General features: G+C 47.3%; 1 protein-coding gene across 1 annotated transcript in view; it reads left to right on the plus strand.

The window, feature by feature from the left end:
* Window positions 1–18948, plus strand: part of IL13RA1 (interleukin 13 receptor subunit alpha 1) — a 57407-nt gene extending 38459 nt beyond the window's left edge. The window contains exons 9-11 of the mRNA XM_047844227.1: window positions 2190–2286; window positions 4293–4377; window positions 18414–18948. Of these exons, the coding sequence (XP_047700183.1) occupies window positions 2190–2286; window positions 4293–4377; window positions 18414–18506 (275 nt within the window). The 3' untranslated portion in view covers window positions 18507–18948. The remainder of the gene's footprint in view (window positions 1–2189; window positions 2287–4292; window positions 4378–18413) is intronic.
* Window positions 18949–22575: the final 3627 nt, after the last annotated feature.

Below are 22575 nucleotides of genomic sequence, written 5' to 3' on the forward strand. Positions count from 1 at the left end.
TCCTGTTTGCTGAATTTTAAGTAGAAGAGGAGATAGGTTATTTTCTTTTGTGGCTCCTTGGGGCAAAATAGGACCATCGGAAGAACTTTCTAATAGCTTTCTGACAGTCAGAGAGACAGGTTATTGAGGTAATCGGTTCCCTACTAATTGAGGGACTGAACAGCTAGGTGCCAGGCATGGTTGTATTCCTTATCTATTGTTGCATAACAAAGAATCTCAAAATTTGGTGGCTTAGAAAACACATTTAGCATCTCACAGTTCCTGTGGGTCAGGAATCTGGGCACAGCGTGGCTCAGTGCCTCTGTGCCAGGTTCTCTCATGAGGTTACAGTCAAGCTGTTGGGTGGGACTGCAGTCTCATCTGAAGGCTTGATTGGGGCTGGGAAACCCACTTCCAAGCTCACTTATGTGGTCGTCGGAAAGCCTCTGTTCCTTGCTGGCTGTTGGATGGGGGCTGTAGCAGGTTGAATCGTCTCCCTCAAAAAGATACGTTCGGCTCCCAACTCCTATACCTGTGAATGTGACTTTATTTGGAAATAGTTTTTGCAGATGTGATCAGGTTAAGATGAGGTCACACCATTAAAGTAGACCCTGCATCTGATGGCTAGTATCATTATAAGAGAGGATACACAGAAACACGAAGAGACTCCCCCCCCCCCAGGGAAGAAGGCCCTGTGAGGATGGGGGCAGACGATGGAGTGATGCAGGTATAGCCAAGGAACCCCAAGGGTTCCCGGGAGCCACCAGAAGCTAGGAGGAGACAAGGAGGGATTTGTCTCCAGAGCCTTCAGAGGGAGCACGTCCCTGCGGATACCTTGCTTTTGGGCGTCTAGCCTTCGGAACTGTGAGAGAACACATGTCTATTGTTTTAAGCCAACCGAGGTGTGGCGATTCACTCTAGCAGTCCTAGGGAGCTACTGCAGAGGCCTCCCTCAGTTTCTTGCCCTTTGGGCCTTTCATGCAGGGAGGCATTTCATGCCTCATGAAACGGCAACTGGCTTGCTCAAGCAAGTGACTCAAGCAAGAGTGTGTGAGAGGACACCCGGTGTGGAAACCACAGTCTTTTGTAACCTAATGTTGGCAATGACATGAACGCTGCCGTTCAGTTCTTTACAGACAAGTCAGTCAGTCCGGCCCACCCTCAAGGGGAGGAGGTTACGTAAGGGCGTGGGATCATTTGGGGCCATCTTAGAGGCTAACACAGGGATGCTAGGCCCTGACGATGCTTCCTAGGTGGTCATACCCTCGTGGAAAAGATGAGCACATAAGCAGACATGACATTCTGCATGTGAAGCGTAGCAAGTCAACTTCTCAAGTGATCGAGAAGCTTTGGAACTTGGACGGTGCCGGATTTGAGGCCTGACTTACTAAACCCTTCTGAACGAGCCACTAACCCTCTCTGAGCCTTATCCTTCTCATCTGTATAAACGGGAGACACCATCGTCTCTCTCCATAGCATACATAGAAACACATCGAGGCACTCCGGGCGGTATCACATATGTAGCAGATGCTCAGTTAAAAATAGCAGTGGTGGTAGTTAGGAGTGCCTTAGGTGTTCTAGTAGTGGTTAAGTGACCAACAAGAAGAGAGAGTCACTGTTAATGACATGATCTTTCTAACAGGTGTAATAGCATTGGGAATAGTGTCTGGGACTAGTTAAGATACCCTGGCTTCAGACAACCCTCAAGGTGTCTTTTCATCTGTGGCATGTTGGGCACTGGAGCAGGACTTTGTTTTTCGCTGCTAAGGGAACAGAAGATGAGATCATTGAAGCATTTTGGGGGCGCCCGGGTGGCTCAGCCGGTTAAACGTCCGACTTCAGCTCCGGTCATGATCTCATGGTCCGTGAGTTCGAGCCCCGCATCCGGCTCTGTGCTGACAGCTCGGAACCTGGAGCCTGCTTCGGATTCTGTGTCTCCCTCTCTCTCTGTCCCTCCCCTGCTCACAGTCTGTCTGTCTGTCTGTCTGTCTGTCTCTCTCTCTCTCTCTCTCTCTCTCTGTCTCTCTGAGAAATAAATAAGCATTACAAAACCTTAAAAATAGAATTGAAGAGTTGGCAAACAGGTTGGGGGTAGAGTGCAGAGATAGCTGCCATCTCGCTAGTTTGATCCAACCGTTGCTTGTTGTTTCCCCTCCGCCCCCAAAAGGGTTTGATTACTCATGTCTTTTTGTTTGCTTTCCGTTTGCCAGGTGAGAACACCGACCCCACGTTCTATATAACCATGCTGCTCGCCACCCCGGTCATCGTTGCGGGTGCCATCATAGTCCTCCTGCTTTATCTCAAAAGGTGAGGCGGCCGCCCCGGTCGGCTTGGCGGCTTCTGTTGGCCCTGCCTCTCCACTTACTACTGTTCGTGAGAGCGTTTGGCGTTCGCCCCACGTATTAGGAGCACTTTGGCTATCGACGGCTTTTGGTAGTATGGCGCGGCCCAGAGGGATTACCGTGCCCATTTTCTGGGGAGGAAGGTGTCGCGTTAATTTCCCGCGGCCCCGCTCCGGCACCGTTCCCTCCGCGTGTGTTTGGGATCATCGACAGGCCCCGTGTTCACCCTGCTCTTTCAGATGCCTAATACGGCCAAAGGCGGTAGCGCTTGGAATGAAGTCTTAGCGTGACGCATTCAATGACCCGTCCAGTATTAATGCAGGGCAAGCTGCTACTTTAAAGCTGCGGGAAAGAGAACTTCACCAAGTTGTCTGTCTCTGGTCGGTAGAGAGACGGCACTCGGTGCGCACAAGGGGCGAGCGCCAGATGAGGCTGGAGAGGTTGGCGGAGCCAGATCATGTGGGCCGTGGCGGGGGAATTGAGACTTCGTCCTAAGCATGAGGGGGAATCGTTGCAGAGTGTTAAGCGGGGAAAGGAACCCGCCCTGATTTTACTGTCATGAAAGGTCACCGACATTGCCGAATGAAGAACTGGCTCGGGCAGGAACGGAAGCGGGTGGGCTGGTCAGAAGGTGCTGCCGCGTTTTGGGGGGTAAAGACGTAGGAAGCCTGGCCTAGGAGGTTAGTGATGGCGGTAGTAAGTCGCGGTCAGAGGTGGGACGCATTCGGAAGGCAGAGCTGAGAGCGCTTGCTGATGGCCGCTTGCCCGTGAGGCCCGAGGGAAACTGAGGGTTCACGGAGAGCTCAGGTTTGGGTGAACGCTGGAGCCTTCGGCTGAGAGGGAGAAGATTGTGCGGAGCGCTGGCCCTGGGGCAAAGGGGAGGACTCAGTTTGGAATGTCAGTTCCAGATGACTGTTAGACACCCAAGTAGGGATGTTACAGGGGTAGTTGTGCAATGAATCTGGAGTTTCAGGGAGAGGTCTGGGCCGGAGATGGAATCTGGGGAGCCCTCGGCGTGTAACTGGACCCGAAGCCCTAAGACTGGAAGAGAGCGCTCGTACAGTGAGAGGGCCAGAGGGCGAGAGACAGAGCCCTGGGCCACGCCGATGTTCAGAGCCTGGGAGATGAGGTGGGGCCACCAAAGGGTAGTCTGAGGCGTAAAGATGGGGAGAGGAGAAAAGAAGAAAGTAAAATTAAAGAGGAATGAACCCTGTTCTCGGAAGATTGTTTTTTTTTGAAATTATGAGCAATGAACCCCCATCTGGCCTATGATGAGTAAAGCACCGTTATTATTCAATTATAGGGGACGGCTCACGCGCGCACGCACACACCCACGCACGCACAGTCATAACCGTGTGAGGTGATGGATGTGTTAATTTGCTTGATCGTGGTCATCGTTTCATAACGTACGACATCATGTTGTTCACCTCACGTGTATACAATTTTTTTCCCTTGAATAGATCTCATTTAAGCTGGAAAAAACATTTGTGGTTTTTTTCAAATTTATCTTGGGGGGGGGGTGGCGAGCGAGCAGGCAAGCAGCCTCCGCGCTGACGTGGGGCTCAGTCTCATGAACCACGAGATCATGACCTGAGTCGAAATCAAGAGTCAGACGCCTCACCCAGTTAGCCACCCAGGTGCCCCAAGCTGGAAAACAGTTTTAAAAACGATGAGAGTGGGGCGCCTGGGTGGCCCAGTCGGTTGGGTGACCGACTTCGACTCAGGTCACGATCTCGCAGTTCGTGGGTTCCAGCCCTGCGCTGGGCTCTGTGCTGACAGCTCAGAGCCTGCAGCCTGTTTCGGATTCTGTGTCTCCCTCTCTCTCTGGCCCTCCCCTGTTCATGCTCTGTCTCTCTCTGTCTCAAAAATAAATAAACGTTGAAAAAAAAAAATAATAAAGTGCCTTTATTTAAATGGGACGTTCCTGTGGACTGGAAGATTTGATCAAAAAATGTCTCTGTTTTCTTAAAGGCTCAAGATCATTATATTCCCTCCAATTCCTGATCCTGGCAAGATTTTTAAAGAAATGTTTGGAGACCAGAATGATGACAGCCTGGTAAGCACTGATTCCATGAAGTTCGAAACTGGGTTTTGTTCGGAGGCTGTGGGATTTGTAAAAAACAAAAACAAAAACAAACCCAGAAAATTTGCCGTTTTGACCCTTTTTAAGTATACATCTCAATGGCATTGAGTACATTCACAGTGTCGTGCAACCATTATCGCTATCTGCAGAACTCTTTCATCATCCCAGATAGAAACCGTGCCCGTTAAACACGGACTTCCCATTCCCCCCAGCAGCTGGCCACCTCTTTTCTACTTTCTCTCTCTATGAGTTTGCCTATTCTGGGTACCTCGTGTAAGTGGAATCCTACAGTATTTGTCCTTTTGTGTCTGGCTTCTTTCACTTAGCATAATGTGGTTCATCCGTGTTGTAACATGTGTCAGTACTTTATTTCAAAATCGGTTATTTTGGGGCACTTGGGTAGCTCAGTCAGTTGTGTCCGACTCTTAATTTCAGCTCGGGTCATGATTTCCCAGTCATGAGATCAAGCCCTGCATCGGGCTCTGTGCTGGGTGTGGATTAAGATTCTCAAGATTCTCTCTCTCCTTCTCCCTCTGCCTCTCCCCCACTTGCACACGCTCTCTTGCTGTCTCTCTCTCTAAAAGAAAATGGAAAATTGATTATTTTAAACTACATTTTACCTAAAAGATTAAAGAAGAGGTGATTTAAAATGTTGCATCTCACAGTGCACAGCTGGTTCAGTCTGTGGGGCATGCACTTCTTGATCTCAGGGTCATGAGTTTGAACCCCAGGCTGGGCATAGAGCCCACTTAAAATAAAAAATAAGGGGCGCCTGGGCGGCTCAGTCGGTTGAGCGTCCGACTTCGGCTCAGGTCGTGATCTCACGGTTTGTGAGTTTGAGCCCCGCGTCGGGCTCTGTGCTGACCGCTCGAAGCGTGGAGCCGGCTTCGGATTCTGTGTCTCCCCCTCTCTCTGCCCCTCCCCTGCTCCTGCTCTGTCTCTCAATAACAGACAGTAAAAAATTTTAAAAAATAAGTTAAAACATTTTGTATCTCAGACTACGCAGACCATTTGAGAAGTCCTCGGGATACTTTGCCCTGCTCCTATCACTGGGCTTTGTTCTCTCCGGGGTAGGGGGGTCTGTTTAATCGAAACCCTCAGTGAGAGGAGCCTTCCAGATGAAAGCAGTCCAAAGGGCAGGGTTTCTGCCTCTTGGTGATTTGGGGAAATAGAAAGATAGGCTAAGCATGGACATCGATTTTGTTCATGCTGGTGCCTGGAAAGCTGGCCTCCAAAGACAAACTCACCCCAACTGTTACAGTTGGTTTGCTGCAGACTCTCATGCTGGAATTTGTGGCTAGAAAAGCGAAGACCCCAGGGGAACCGAAGAGTTTCCGGTGTCTCCGATAAGTACATTCACCCAAAGAAACTAATAAGGACACTAAATGGAATAAATATCAGCATTATTACATATATCTTAAATTAGTAATATCAGGCCCAGGGCAGTTAATTTAGTGAAATAGTACAGCATAGTACATGATAGCCTGGGCTCTGGAGTCACATTGTCTGGATTCAAATCTCATTTACCATCTGTCTGACCTTAGGTAACTTCCCTAACCTCTCTGTGCCTCAGTTTTCTCATTTGTAACACGAAGGTAATGATAGCGCCCGCCTCTTGGTGTCGTTCTGTGGTTTAGATTAATTTAATACAGACAGACTGCTTAGCATGCCCGGTACAATTACTGGTGCTTAGTGAGCGTTAGCGATTAGTATTACTGTGGATGCTTTCCCATTCTGGTGCATCCCCAGACGGTTTCTTTTTTAAGTAAGCTCTACCCCCAACAAGGGGCTTAAAGCCATGACCCTGAGAGCAGGGGTCACACGCCGAACCAACTGAGTCAGCCAGGCGCCCCTCCCCAAACAATCCTCTTAATGGCAAGTGATTCGCAATAGCAGCGATGATGTACAGCTCAGGAAGGAAGGCAGGGAGGCTGATTTGCTTTCAGAGGAGGATTCTTCTGGATCAGTCTTTCATCAAGGCATGGTCATACTGCCAGACCCTGAGGGTGGGGCACCGTGAGGCAGAAGTCAAGTGTAACTCAGGTGAATATGGCAACCACTGGTTCTTTGTCTTTAGTTGAGTCACAACCAACGGAAACCCTTGTAAGAATAGGGACCCCCGGACCCCGCCTCCAGAAAGTCTGATTCAGGAGGTCTGGGGTGGGTCCCGGGAATCTGCGTAGTGAACGGGAGCTCACAGATGATTCCTGTTCTGGCAAGATAGTTTGTGGAGACACTTTGAAGAACACTGTTGTGGGGCGCCTGGGTGGCTCAGTTGGTTGAGCGTCCACCTCTTTTTATTTTTTTAAATGTTTATTTGAGAGAGAGAGGGAGGGAGACACAGAATCCGAAGCAGGCTCCAGGCTCCGAGCTGTCAGCACAGAGCCCGACGCGGGGCTCGAACCCACGAACTGCAAGATCATGACCTGAGCCAGTCAGTCAACCAACTGACTGAGCCACCCAGGCGCCCCTAGCGTCCAACTCTTGATTTCGGCTCAGGTCATGATCCCGGGGTCATGGGATCGAGCCCTGTGTCAGGCTGGGCACTGAGTGTGGAGCCTGCTTGGGATTCTGTCTCTCTCCCTCTGCCCCTCTCCCCCACTCGCATGCCTGCTCTCTCTCTCTCTCTCTCTCTGTCTCTCAAATAAAAAGAAAGAAAGAAAAATGCTGTCATGGCTATTTTCCTTAGGAAGGAGGTTGGGGTCTGTGCAGGTACATGAGCGCCTCTAAGCAGTCAGGGAAAGGCTACTACGTTATACAGTGTATTTATTCGGTGCTTTGCTTCTAGTCCCTTCTTGCATGCTCGTAACCGTCCTTTGGTGTAGGTGCCGTAGTGCCATTTTCTTGTTTTAGTACAGATGAGGAAACGAAGCCTCAGTGAGGCTAAGTCACTTGACTGCAGTCACACAGCTAGTAGGTAGTAAGGTGGGATTTGACCCAGAACTGTCTGATCCTGGAGTTCTCTCTCTCTCTCTCTCTCTCTCTCTCTCTCTCTCTCCACTCTGCTGCATTGCCTCTTGTAAGATAGAGCGTTTGTCCCCAGGAACCTCACTACCTTCTGAGAGTTCCGTTTGCTAGAGAGGGTTGGGGTTAGGGGAGTTCCGAGAAAAAGGTTTGGAGTCGCATTCCGGCTGGCCTTATATGGGGAGGGCTAGTCATGGGAGCCACCTGGGAACCCAGTCCTGAACTTGCCACATACGCGCTTTGTTTGGCCAGCGTGGCATATTTAAGATCTTTCCATTTGGCCTGGCGCACACTCCTCCAGTTCATCTCTGGCCCTCTCGTTCCCGGTTCCCACCGTGGTCTCACACGTTGAGGTAACTCACGTGCCAAAGATGCTGAAACATCTTTGAGTTTGCTACCCCTCTCAGCAGAATGAAGACGAGCCCAAGTGCCACGGTACGAATGCCCAATATCTGTGGACACGTGTTTGGACTCACGAATACATACAGGACATACAGCCCGAGCATCGATAAGATAAATTTCCAGCCCAACAAATTTGTAAAGAGCGATAGTGGCCCATGTCGGCAAGTGGGACGGTGGGGGTGGGGGTGGGGGCCTGGCACTTCTCACGCACTTTGTGGAGGGCAACTTGGGAACACGTAACAAGAATCTGTGATCTTACAATTATACTTTTAGGATGAGGAGATAATCCAACAATGGCACCGGGATGGTCAGTGCAGCGTCTGTCTCTAACACGAAGACTTTAGAAGCCAGTGAGACACCCACAATGGAGAATTAGTGAAAAACCAGGTTAGGTTTTCAAAGCATTTGATGTCACAGCGAACTGCTCCTGGTACAAGAGTAAGAAACATCATAACTGCAGAGTACATTACAATCCTAACTTTTACAAAACCACACGAATGTACGCATAGAACAGCGAGTGGAAAGAAAGGAGTCAAAATGATCATCTGGGCAGAAGGACCGCATGGATAATTGATGTTATTCTCTACCTTTCTGAAATTTCCAGATTGCCTGTCATGAGCACATATTGCTTTTGTAATAAAAGAAGCCCTGTACAAGTTATTAAGGGAAAAGAGAATATTTTGGCCATCTGAGTTTGAGAGATAATAGGGACTTGAACTTAGGTGGTAGCAGGGGAGATTGACGCAAGAGACATTATTAAAGGCGACTCATTACAACTTGGGGACTCTGTGGGCGATGAAAGGTACAGAGTAAAAATAATCTCGAGGTTTCAAGCCTGAGTGATAGAGTGAACGGCAGTAACATCGACAGCAAAATCAGATCAATTATCTGTCTCAGAGATGGGAAAATTGCTTTTTTTCAATTTGCTGTCTAGAGGATAATATGTTATCCCGATGAGTCAGAGAATTCTATAATTTAGCGAGGCGGATACGCTGACAAGATGGACCGCTAAAAGCATAAGATGTTTTTGTTTGTGGTGGTTGCAGACCATTAAATGAAATCAGGGTTTAAAACTAAAAGTGTCATACAAATGCCAGACGGGAAAGGGGAACGGAACGAATTTTCATGTTTTCTTTTTAAGCAGATGAATAATCTTTTCTCTGCACGGCACCAAGCCTTATCAATTGAACTGTGTATGCAGCAGAAAGATGAGCCTTTCACTTCTAGAATTATCGAATTATAGAATGAACATGGCCCTAGGGGTCATCCAGTGAGGTGGATGTTTTACATGTTGAATTATTTATCTTTTTTTTTTTAATGTTTATTTATTTTTGAGAGAGAGACACACACACAGAGTGTGAGAAGGGGACGGCCAGAGAGAGGGAGACACAGAATCCGCAACAGGCTCCAGGCTCTGAGCTGTCAGCATGGAGCCCACGCGGGGCTCAAACTCACGAACCTCGAGATCGTGACCTGAGCCGACGTCGGACGCTCGACCGACTGAGCCATCTGAGCGTCCCGAATTATTTACCTTTAATTGTCAATTTTTAAAACTCTTAGATGCTAGTCCTACCCCTTCATTTTAGAGATGGGGGCAGTGGGGGCCCGAGAGACCTTTCTCCAGGACTGTCATACAGAGAGGCCATTGCAGAACCTGAACCTGAAGCCATCATAGCCCAAAGTTGGTGTCTCCTGAGCCTGAAAAATAAGCCATGCCCTTTCTAAACGCTCGTCTTCCACGCTACACCACCTATAGTGGTTCTTTTCAGAAACTTATGTAGGTGTGGCCGCAAAGAAATGAAATCCTCCGTATAGTTTTCCTTAAGGTTTCCACTGTTTTGACAGTGTTTTGCTTGTCTCCGTGGTAACGCTGTGGCCAACAGCGTTTCTTCCTGTTGCTCCTCAGCTTGCCTTTTTCTTTGTGACTAATTGGGCTGCGGGCCATGTCTGGGGGCAGGGGGCTGTGCGGAGGGAATTGCTTCTCCTCCTGCATCTGCCTTTCTTTTTCACCCGTAAAAAATGATCTATTCTTCCCCCGCTTCTTGGAAACCAATTATGTTTTCAGTACCATGCCAGTTTGACATTCCTGATTGGAAAGCGGCTTGATAACTTGGAGTTGACTTCCAAATACTGCTGAGTTGTTGGTTTTGTGGGGTTTTTTTTTTCCCCACTTTAGTGTGTATCTTTAAAAACAAGGAATGCAAAAAAAAAAAAAAAGAAGAAGAAGAAGAAGAAGAAGAAGAAGAAAAGAAAAACCAGGAACGTAACCAAAATAGCATGGCTGCGCTTTCGAAGTGATTCGTTCTTTACTATCGTGTAACAGTCCATTGTAAAAATTTTCCACTTGTTGGGAGACAGGTAGTATCCAGTCCTCCCACCGTTAGGGAGGCTGAGATTGAGCGCTGTGTTTAAGGTGCTGACGGGGTGTCCCCTCCAGCCATTTACACTGATTTCCAGCCCCGTGCCGCCTGAAGATAGTCCTCGTGGTGCTAAGTTAGCACCCTGTCAGCTCTTTAGCGGATGCTTTTTTGTGCCGCTTGGTCTCATCGATCAAATCAATGATTTCAGCAGGCGTTGTGAAATGATGATTTTCCTATCATCGAAACTACGTTTATAAGCTGGCCCTTAGTACTCTAAGGCTCTTTGGTTGTTCTGAAATTCTGTTTCTGCTAGGAAGGCAGATACGCCTTTCATTCTTTCCCTTTCATTTTCATTGTGAAGCGGGGTTTGGGTCCATCACTACCTCAAATGGTACCAAATTAATTCCCTTCACGCCACATTCAACTGGTTCTTTTGTTTCTTTTAATGTTTATTTATTTTGAGACAGAGAGAGAGAGAATGAGAATCCCAATTAGGCTCCACACTCATTGCAGAGCCCGACAAAGGGCTCGATCTCACGACCGAGAGATCATGACCGGAGCTAAAATCAAGAGTAGGACGCTTAACCAGCTGAGCCACTCAGTCACCCCCCGCCCGCCGCTTTTAAAAAATCTCTGCCCCCAACGTGGGACTCGAACTCACAACCCCGAGATCAAGAGCCACACGCTCTACTGACTGAGCCAGCCAGGTGCCCCTCAACTGGGTCTGTTTTAAGCTGCAGCGATTTTCGAGGCATGGCGATCCCCAATTCATATTATTCCACTTTCTTTGTGAACGTTGATCTGCAGAAGACTGGGGCGTGTAATCTGTTGACTTGTATTCCTACAAAAGGCCAGTCTTTTGCATGGTGCTTAGGTGGCCTTGAGGCCCACTTCACTTCTATGGAAAATTCACTGTGGGAAATAACCAAATCTTGAAAGTCTTCTTAAATTGGGATTTAGCATTCCACTGTGCCACGAAATTTATTTCTTTAAAATATAAAAGCCTGTATAGCGTGCTGCCTTTTCTAGAATTGGATGACTAACAACCAAAAGCCAGTCATGTTAGCTTCCCAAACACTGATTTGTTTTCTATCCACGATGTTTTGCATATTTGGCCATTATTCTTTTGTTGATTACCTTGTTTTAAAAAGTTGGCAGTGTGAGCTGAATTACGGACTGGTAATTTTGTGGGTTCAGTTTTTTTTCTACAAGTAATTTTGCAATGAGACTGGCATATAATTTACGAAACGGAACAACGGGTCAGAGCATTTGTTCCCTTTTCTTACATAGACATATTCATAGAAGCAGTCCTCAAGAAAAGGCCATGATGCTGATAATGGGTGGAAATGAGAATGGTCCAAGTTTTAGGAACGAAAAAAGGCAATCGACAAAATGAATGTCTTCTTGGAAGCCATCTCTTCTGCGTTGTTCACTTTGTTAAAATAAATTGGTTTTCTTCCTGTCCACCACAGCTAACCCATTGGGTCTAATGACTAGAAACCAATGAAGGTGTGATGTTCAGCACGCATTTTTTAAAAATGAAAATATTTTTCCTTTTAAAAGCAATGCGGATTCATTACAGAGACGGGAGAAATACAGAAGACCAAAAGAGAAAAGGGTAAAAATCACTCTTCATCCTGTGACCCAGACAGAACCCTCTTGAATGTTGTGGGAACAACATAGAGAAATGGAACTTTTATTGGTCAGTGGGGTAATAATGACGACAATAATAATGGCTTGTACTTACTGAACTTCTGCTTTGTAGCAGACACTCTTCTAAGCACTTCCCTTGTTAATTTGATCCCCTTTTGCAGTTGGTATTCTCTCCAGTACACGGATGAGGACGGTGAAGTACCATGGCAGGGTGGCCGGGGCGGGGGGGGGGGGGGGGGGGAGAGGAGGGGGGGCGGGTGGTGGTAACGTGTGGCTCGCTCCAGATCACATTGCGAGGACACAGCAGTGCTAGGATCCAAACTTAACGAGCAGGCATCAGAGGTGGGACCCGAACCCAGGCATCCTGGTTCTCCAGTCTAGACTCTTAGCCAACCATATGATATGTTTTAACGACATGCTCATATTTAATTTTATTTGAATTTAACAGATGAGAAAGTAGTAGGTGCAACTGAAGGAATTTCTGAGCATTTGACAAATTATAAAATAAGTTTCAGTGATCACTAAAAAGGGCAGTTTTTCCCTATGTCCTCCCGTCTGTCTCTGTTTCGAAAACTGTCCAGTGTCTGCATTGTCAGCGCATGTAACTTACATACTACGGTGTGTCCCCTATAGCCTACATCTGGTCTTCGTTCCGCGGGGGTATTTCTGCTCACTGCTGGTCTTTATGTTCATGTCTCCCCAGTCACTTTGGTAGTTGGAAGCTCTAAAAGTTTCCTCAGGGAGGATTCAGGGGACCAACATTTCCTGAATTATTTGCACATTGATGGACTTTGCTGCGTTAATAATTGAAAATCAGTTTAGCTAGGTACAAAATGTGTGGCTCACGTGTTCTTGCCTCGGATATCTTAAATATGGCATCCACTTTCTTCTGGCATAAAATGCCGAAGTCGGCTGACAATATAATTTTCTCTCTGCGTTAAAACACTTGGTCTTGGGGCACCTGGCTGGCTCAGTCAGTCGGTGGAGCGTGCGACTCTCGATCTCGGGGTTGTGAGTTCAGGCCCCACGTTGGCTGTCGAGCTTACTTAAAAACAAACAAACACTTGGTCTTTTCTGTCTGGTTGTCAAAAGTTTTTTTTTTTTTTGTTCAGTGTCCAATAATTTTGCCAGAACGTGCCTTGGTGGTGGTGTTGGTCAGCCTGGCCTGATTCTCTGAGGGATATGGTGTGCCCCTTTCAGTATGTAGTTTCAGATGTTTTTTTAATTTCAGTAAACATGTCTCCACTTCTGGATTTCAGTTATTGTGTTCCCTTTTCTTTGCCCATCTTCTGTATTTGTTACATCCTCTTGAATAATCTTTACCTGCCTTCGTGTTTTTTAAATGTCTACACCCGACACGGGGCTCGAATTTACAACCCCGAAATCAAGAGTCACATGTTCTTCTGACTCAGCTAGCCAGGGCCCTCTCACTTTTTTAAAAAAAATTTTCTTGAGTTTATTTGTTTATCTCGGGAGGGAGAGAGAGAGAGAGAGAGAGAGAGAGCACAAGCAGGCGAGATGCAGAGAGAAAGAGAGACAGAACCCCAAGCAGGCTCTGCACCATCAGCGCAGGGCCCGACTTGGGGCTCGAACTCCCGAACCTTGAGATCATGACCTGAGCTGAGATCAAGAATTGGACGCTTAACTGACTGAGCCACCTGGGTGCCCCCTCATTTTTTTTTTAGTTAAAAAAAAACCCTGCTTTTCATCTTCTGTTTCTCTTGAGGTATTATCTGTTGTGTTCATTTACCCCTGTGTTCCTTTTAGCTTAATCTTCATTTCTGAAATGATTTTCTTTTCCTTCTCATTCTTTCCTGAATCTTAACAGGTCATTTCTGAGTTGTTCTTATTCTAAATGTTTATGTTCTTTCACATCATATACATTATTTTCATATCATATAACTTTTTCTTAATATATGTGAGCTAGCTTTAAAATATTGGACTATAATTTCATGTAATTTGAGGGGGCATTCTTGCATGTTTTAATTCTGCCAGGATTTTATTCTGTTGCTGATTTTTTTTTTTTTTTTAAATTTTTTTTTTCAACGTTTATTTATTTTTGGGACAGAGAGAGACAGAGCATGAACGGGGGAGGGGCAGAGAGAGAGGGAGTCACAGAATCGGAAACAGGCTCCAGGCTCTGAGCCATCAACCCAGAGCCCGACGCGGGGCTCGACCTCACGGACCGCGAGATCGTGACCTGGCTGAAGTCGGACGCTTAACCGACTGCGCCACCCAGGCGCCCCTCTGTTGCTGATTTTTACATGAAATTCATTTCCCTGATGTTTTAGAAGGAGGCTTGATTTAGGATAGTTTTCTTTTTTCCCTAGTTTCATGGCTATGGAGTTCTATCTTCTAGCACTTTTTACAGTTGTTCAAAATATAGTGAATTTCTTACCGAAATCTCCCCCACCTTGTCTTGCCTCCTCTACTTTTTTTTTTTAATGTTTTTTGAAATTTATTTTTGAGAGAGAAAGAGAGAGAGACAGAGTACAAGTGGGGGAAGGCCAGAGAGAGACCGAGAGAGACACAGAATCCATAGAAGGGTCCAGGCTCTGAGCTGTCAGCACAGAGCCTGTCGTGGGGCTCAAACCCATGAACTGCGAGATCATGACCTGAGCTCAACCGACTGAGCCACCCAGGCGTCCCCTGCCTCCTCTACTTCTAGCTGGACTTTCTGTTTGATCTCTCTTGTCTCTGTCCTGGCCAGTGTGGAGTCTGTGTGCACTGGTGGCTCCTCAGAGTGGCCCTTTGCCCGGGAAGGGAGCTTGGGGTGATTTCAAGAGTTCAGAAGGCCCAGGCAGCTCCCAGGCTATACCATGGACTCCTCGTACCCAGTCACTATTCGAAAGGGCAGACCCGTGCCGGGCTCACTTGCTGTTCATAAATTAGCTTGCTGATGTCCGGGTTATTTTAGAGTCCTCGTGTCTGTCAAATGTCCTGCTGGTTCCCCTCCCCATCCTCCCCCATGACGGATTCCACTGTGTTCTTGTCGCTGGCTCTGATCTGTTCTATCCATTCATATCTCAGGGTCCATGGGGGGCATCATTTTGTTCCGGTTTTGTTGTAGATTGTGTCTGTGGGTCTGAGTTTTGCTCTCTACTTACCCTACTTCTGTTTCCTGCTGTGTTCTTTATGGTGGCGTCTGCGGAGATTCAGAAGCTATGCGGCCGACCACTGCATTTCTCCCAGAATTCCTCTGGAAACTACAGACCACGGGCCAAATCCCGTCTGTTGCTTGTATGTCTACAGCCTGCAAGCTAAGAGTGGTTGTTATACTTTTAAGGAGTTGAAAAGACCTGAAGAAGAATACTACATCTTAGCACATGAAAACTATTTGAAATTCAAATGTCAGTGTCCCTGAACGTTTTGTTGGAACCCAGCCATACCCGTTCATTTACATGTTATCTATGGCTGTTGTCGTGCTGTAACAGCAGAGTGAGTTATTGGGACAGAGACTCAAAGCTGAAAATATTTGTCATCTGGCCATTGACAGAAAAAGTTTGCCAACCTTGGCCTATAATATACTTTTTAATGGCTAGATAGTATTCCATCGTGTGACTATATCATAACGTACCTAACCAAGTCCCTATTACTGGGCATTTAGATGACGTGTAAACGTCATTATCATAGGGATCATTTCCAAGCTATATTAGCATATATGTTTTATTATTTTGAGGGGATAAATTGTTGTAAGTAAGATTGCCGGATCAAAGGAGATTACACTTTTTAAACCCTGTGATTAATATTGACACATTATCATCCAGAAAGGATATACAGGGTAAATATCTATTACGGTTACTGTTCCGATAAATTATGGTGCATTCAGGCAATGAAATATTATGCACAGGGCAAAGAAAATGAGGTATATCTGTTTTACTGATATATAAAAATATGTGATATATGTTGTCAAATGAAACACCCTGGTTTCAGATGTAGAGTCTGATTCCTTCGTGTTAAGGAAAGGGGAGTGCTAGAACACATACTCTGAAATCGTTCACAAGAAGCATAGATGACAAGTGGGTTGTACCAACTTATATACCCTGTCTCAGTGTCTCCGTGGTGTCTCAGTGGTGGTTTTGCCACGCCTTTGCTAGCGTGAGTGTATCTAATTTAAAAAAAAAAAAAAAAATCTTGCCAACTGACAAATGAGAAAAGGGCATCTTGTTTTAAGATTTTTTTCTTTTTTTTTGAGAGAGCGGGTGAGAGCAGGGGAGAGGAGCAGAGAGACGGAGAGAGAATCTTAAGCAGGCTCCACGCTCGCTCGAAGCACGAAGCCCCATGCGGGGCTCGATGCCAGGACCCCGGGATCATGACCTGAGCTGAAATCCAGAGTCTGACGCTCAACTGACTCAGGCTCCCCAAAGGGCATCTTGTTTTAATTTTACGTATCAACTTTCATATTTTTTGGTATGTCCATCGGCTTGAAGTCATTCTGTTGTGAAATTCTTATTCACTGTCCCTTTTTTCCCTTCCATATTCATCTTTTGGAAACCTTGTAGTTTGTGAAGCTCTTCGGGTCTATCAGCTATTAATCCTTTGCTTGTCATCTGATTGCCTTTGTATGGAATTTAGGGTGATTAACGATGTACGGAAGGTGTTTTCTTTTTTGTGCACGCAGATCTTTATTTTCTACGTGTAGGAAGCCTCTTTGTATCTCAGACTTATGTAGTTGTTGCCCAGTGTATTTTTCTAGAACTTACTTGATTTTGTTTTTTACATTTAGGTCTTTAATCCACAGGGAATTTACGCACGTGGGCCGTCAAGCGGGGCTTAACTTTATTTTTCAAATGCTTAGCCAGTTGTCTTAGTGCCATTTATTGAATAAGCCATTATTTCAAGGTCATGGAATTTTTTCAGATTGGTTTTTTTTTTATTTGAAGTCTCTGCATTTCATGTTTTCAAAACTCCCGGTTTGCTGATTCGATTCACGCCAAATAAAATTTACTCTTTGAGCATACGGTTAGAGGAGTTTTAGCAAGTGTATGCACTTTTGTAGCCACTGCTCCAGTCAAGATACAGAACATCTTCATTGTCCTCTGCAAAGTTCCCTCATGCCCCTTAGTAGTCAACCCCCTCGCTCCTGACCCTCTACCCTTGCAACCACTGATCTGCTTTCTGTCCCTAAATTTTTACCTTTTCCAGAATGTCCTCCAAATGGAATCATGAAATACATACATTTTCGAGTCTGGCTTGTTTCACTAGGCATAATGCATCTAAGAGACATCCATGTGGTTGCACGTAGCAGTAGTTTATTTCCTTTTGTTGCCGAGCGACATTCCATTATAGCGCTGTGCCACGGTTGATTTAGCCACTCACTTATTCAAGGGCGTTGGGCTCATTTCCAGTTTGGGGCTTTTATGAACAAAGGCTACTGTAAACATTCATGTAGAGGTCTGCGTGTAGACCGATGTTCCCATTTCTCTTGGGTGGATACCTGGGAGTGGGATTTCTGGGTCATGCGGTAAGCGTATGCTTCGTTTTCTGAGACGCCATCAGACTGTCTTCCATAGTGGCTGTACTCTTTGACATTGCCACCAACAATAGATGAGGGATCTAGTTACTCCGTGTCTGTGGCTGCACTTGGAATTGTCAGTATTTTTTATTTTAGCCCTTCCACTAGGGGCGTGAGGGTTAAATAATTTAGAAGAAGTTGGAAATTTTAAGCATCGTTTCTCAACTCTTCCCTCCATATGCTTTCTGTGAAGAGCTAGATAGTCAATATGTTTGACTCACCGAGCCCTTCGGTCTTCGTCACGGCAACTCACCTCTGCCGCAGTAGCATGAAAGCGGCCACGGACGGTACGGAAGCCAATAGGCGTGGCTGCGTTCCAATAAAACTTTATTTACAAAAACAGCCTGCTGGATTCTGCTCTTACGCCATAGTTTGCATAGACACCAGGTTCCGTCTAGTGACTTTATTTTCCAGATGAGGGGACTGAGCTCAGGTTCCACCCTTTCCCTTGAGTTATAAGTAAAGAAGGCAAAGGCCAGGATCTTGGCTTTTACCATAAAGAGACACACTTAACATTGACCTCAAGATGAGCTCACCCTACGCATAATTCCTGGTTCTAGCAAATGCTGTCACATGAAACTGTTAATATAGGGTCTTCACAAAGTTGTAACTGCGGTAAGACTTTTTTGGGGACATTTTATATACCGCCATTGGCCTAGATGCTGGTTGACATTTGGAGCCTATCCTGTCTCTGGAACAGAGGTCACATTTGGGTAGTAAGAAAATAAAGGAAGTGACAGTTAAAGTAAGAAAAAGCACTGCCACCCTATTATTCTTCTTCAAAAGACTCGGTTTCCAGTTTTGAAGATGCCCAAATGTATCTCCTGAGATAGCTCTTTTTTTTTTTTTCCTCTGAGATAGCTCTTAAACGCTGTGTCACGATCCCACGTTCCCCCCCCCCCCACCTCGCATGTTAATTCCTGATTGTTTCGTTTCATTGTTCAAATAGACGAAGATTCTTAGGTCAAAAAAAAAAAAAAAATCAAAACCGTAACAGGAAGGCATACACTCATGGTTCCATGCACGCAAACCTAAAATTAAGCCCTGGCTGGGAGTCCTCAGGGAGAGAACATTGTTTAGAAGAGTCATCGTGTGTGTGTTTTCTTCCCTTCCAGCACTGGAAGAAATACGACATCTATGAGAAGCAAACCAAAGAAGAAACTGACTCTGTTGTGCTGATAGAAAACCTGAAGAGAGCCTCTCAGTGATGGGGCTAATTTATTTTACCCTTCGACGTGACGATTCATCCCACTCTCCGTTTGTTATCTGGGAACGTGTTAAAAGGAAAGCGAAACTACTGGGCCATTTAAAAACAGGCAGCTCGTAAGAGCCACGGTCTTCATGTCAAGTCGTGCACTGAGAAACTAAACACAAGGGGCTCTTTGGCGAAGAGAGCGGAGTCATTGTCGTTGAATTAGAAAAGCAGACCTCCCTCGCGAAGGCTTCAAAGTAGGGGGCAAAGCAAACAGCGGTGATGGCGGTAGAGTTCATCTTATCCAGAGTTGTGACGACTTCTGAGGGTTCTGTGCCTGCTTTGTACGCTTTGTGTCCAACCACACCGATGCATTTTATGTGGGGGCGGGGGGAGGAAACTCATTCTGGATGCAGGCGCTAATGCCAGACTTGAGTCACGGCGAGCATCTAACCAAACGAACTTGATGGAATCTATCACAAACGAAATTGATGAAACCTATCATCCGTTGTTCGGGATCTCACGGCGTGTTCGTGGCTCTGTAAACCCTTAGCAGTCCGGACTCGTCAGCCCCCTGAGCAGCAGCTTGCCCCGCTTTGGAAGGCCCGGGCATCAGTGTTGGCCACGAGCGTGGCCACTACAGCAAGAGCCTTTCAGAGCCGTGGCAGGCTTTTAAGGGCAGTGGAGGTCGAATGCCTTATTGGGCGTTGGGATCTGCCCCATGCCATCTCTCATGGTGTCTTGTTTCTTCTTCACCTCTGCTACTCCAGTCAGATACTCCGCCTGTGTCCAGATTGTGCTAGGCCCCCGGGTGGGAGGCACCACTCAAAGGGTTGACGGTCCAGTTGAGACGCCTCTCTTCTGACCCCTCTATCTCCACCAGTCATTTTCCAGAGCTTTCGGCTCCCCGGTTCCCGTACCCGTTTCCCCTGCCCCATCGCCCCCCCCCCCCCCCCCGTTCCCGCCGTTGTGTCCTTCTGTCCCCTTTCGCTAGAAATTAGAATATAAAGCTGCTCAGCACACCTAGAAGAGCAGGGAGGACTCTGCACCTCAGGTGAAGTGTGAGGCGACTAAGAAGCAATGACTGATTCTTGCATGTTTTGTATGTAACTTCTTGCATGAGTCTGCGTTCGTTTGAAGGTTTTCAGCGCTTACTATTTCTCTATGCATTTTTCTAAGCTGAAAGGAGGTATTCTCCTCACTTAGAACTTCGCTGTTCGTAGGGGCGCCTGGGTGGCTGGGTCGGTCGAGCGTCCGCCTTCGGCTCAGGTCGTGATCTCACAGCTGGTGAGTTCGAGCCTCGCGTCGGGCTCTGCGCTGACGGCTCGGACCCTGGAGCCTGCTTCGCGTTCTGTGTCTCCCTCTCTCTCTGCCCCTAACCCACTCGCATTCTGTCTCTGTCTCTCTCAAAAATAAATAAACATTAAAAAAAGAAAGAAAGAAAAAAAAAAAAAGAACTTCGCCGTTCGCTTCAGAAGAGGAGAGCCCCGTCTTCCCCTTCCCCCGTGCTGCCCCAAGTGGTTACGAGTAGGTTTTGCATCTTATAGCGATAGCTTCTGAGGCTCTAACATTTGTATCCATTTTTGTTTGGGTTTTTTTGGCCTACCAAGTGAGGGCTCCACCGGCACCCAGCCCTACGACACATGCACAGAGACGTTCCCCTCTGCTCCTCCTCCTTCCTCCAGGTTTAACGAAGCGTGGAAGTGAGGGGTCCCCCTCGCCCTCCCCCCCCCCCCGCCGCCCCCCAGGGTTTCTCACCTCAGGCACACGGACTCAGATTCCTGGTAGGAACTTGAAAGCCCGACGACCACAAGTTCTGCAGACATCCACCTGTTGGATGCGGCCCAGGCGTCGTGACCGGTGCCGCTCCGGTGGGAGATGCCCGCTCGCCGCAGGTTTGGGCGAGAGTGGCCGCCTGCCGGCCCTGGGGGGGAGGAGGGATGTGCCCGGCCTTTCTGAGGAAATCCCTCGCCAAGGGTAGATGTCAACGGGTTTCCTCCCTGGGCTGCTTTTTTTTTTGTTTGTTTTGGAGGTCACATTGGGGTGGGCGTAGTAGATGTCCCCACTTCGTTCTCAGGTTCTCTGGCAAGGACACTTGGTTTCCCCGTGTAGGAGCGAGATTATTTCCTCGTCAAGTCTTTTGCAGTTTCTAGAAAGCAACACACCCACTAAACGCCTCCCCGAAAGCCATTTTTTCCCCTGGTTTTCTATGTAGATAGCAGCCAGGGGGATGCCTTGGTATTACGAGTCACCGAGGGGCTGCCGGTGTTGACGGTCACAGCCTGGAAGCGGGGAAGCTGTATCCGGTGCCATTCTCCTCTTTTAGCCATAAGATAGCCGAGGGAAAAGGGGGCAGCGAGTTCGGGACTAGCTAGGGCCGTTCTATAATTAAGGAAAAGCGACCCCCAGGTCTGGGAGCGCGTGGGAAACTTTAATACGTCAGTGGGATTTCCATCACCCGTAGAAAACTGGTAGGTTCGTTTGCTGTTTTATGCCTCAACTCTATGGATTGTTTTTCTCCACAGACCTAAGTAAACCCACTGTAAGGATGGTCATTCTTATTCTTTCATTAAGTTGTTCCTTTATCTGGGCACTGAAGGGATACGTGAAACAACGTGAAGAGTATTTTTTGGTAATGCCTTCAAACTCGGGGTCATCTTGTTTAACTTCTTAATAGGAAAGCTTGAGTGAAATAAATATTGTCTTTTTGTATGTCACCCACGTGTTTTCCTGTGGTCTCATTTTGGGGAAACGTGTCGTAAGGAGCGCGTGGTGGAAAAATCAGAGTTAAAAGAATAGATGTTGTGGAAAAAAAAAAAACGACAGTGATTTTTGTCTTACAGCCATTTCTCGCAAGCTTCCCTGCTGTTCTCGGGATGCCTGTGTTTTCTTTCTTTAATGTTTATTTATTTTTGAGAGCGAGGCAGAGCGTGAGGCAGGGGAGGGGCAGAGAGAGAGAGGGAGACACAGAATCCGAAGCAGGCTCCAGGTCCCGAGCTGTCAGCACAGAGCCCGTCGCGGGGCTCGAACTCACCAGCCGTGAGATCATGACCTGAGCCGAAGTCGGACGCTCAACGGACTGAGCCACCCAGGCGCCCCCCCCCAACCTTTTTTTAAGGAACACCTATGTTTTCTGATAAGAGCATGCACTCAGTTTACTACGAGCACAGCCTGTGCAAGCGGAACCTAAAGGGACAGAAGTATTTGATAAATCGTAGTTCTGATAATTAAGGGAAATGCACCCTTTGGGCTGCTGCGAAGCGGAGGTAGGAGGCCCGGGAGGGGGAGTGGCTCCCCACGTGACAAGAGTGTGGCAGCTGGTGCCACAGGCGCCGGGGAGGCGGCATCACGGGGCTGGCAGCTGAAGAGGGGCTCCACCGGCCGTCGTCCAACCCCAGGACGGAAAAATAGGTCATTGCCAAGAACAAGAAGGGGGCCTGCTCTACCGGCTGTCGCAGGTCTCCATCCTGACGTACACAACCCCGGTGGTTCGTGGTGAAGCAGGGCTACCGTGACACCAACACCTCCCCGCAGAGCAGCGCGTCACCGGAGTCAAGGGCGTGACCTTCACCAACACCTCAGAACCCCGGGAGCCACTCTGGAATGCTGCCCATGATGTCATCCCACCCCGGAGAGAGAATGTCTGTTGTCCCCATCCTAATTGTGACCCCCCAAGCAGTGGCAGAAAACCTGTAGGAAAAGAAAAAATCCAAATGCACGCGCGCACGCACACACACACACACACACACACACACAAAGGAGACTCTGATGGTATAAATTATATATATAATTTCTAGTTAGAAACTAGCCACATGAGCAGGTCAGATTCGAGAGCAAGAAAATCAGTTTTCAATAGCTGTCCTCTTAAGAGATGGTAACGTAGTCTCAAATTTTCTAGAACGACAGCAAGATGGTTTGAACGTCGTGGAGGGTTTTTTCTCTCATGTGTGTCGTTCAAAAGAAAACCACAGGCCCAAAATGGTGTCACTTAGATTATGGCCCCAAGTCAGTAAAACCAGATCTAATCCCTAACCTAACTGCAGTCACAGCCTCCAAGAATGTGTAGCCTGTAACCAGTCAACGTG

The sequence above is a fragment of the Prionailurus viverrinus genome, chromosome X (assembly GCF_022837055.1).
Source record: "Prionailurus viverrinus isolate Anna chromosome X, UM_Priviv_1.0, whole genome shotgun sequence".
NCBI classification, from domain to species: Eukaryota; Metazoa; Chordata; class Mammalia; order Carnivora; family Felidae; genus Prionailurus; species Prionailurus viverrinus.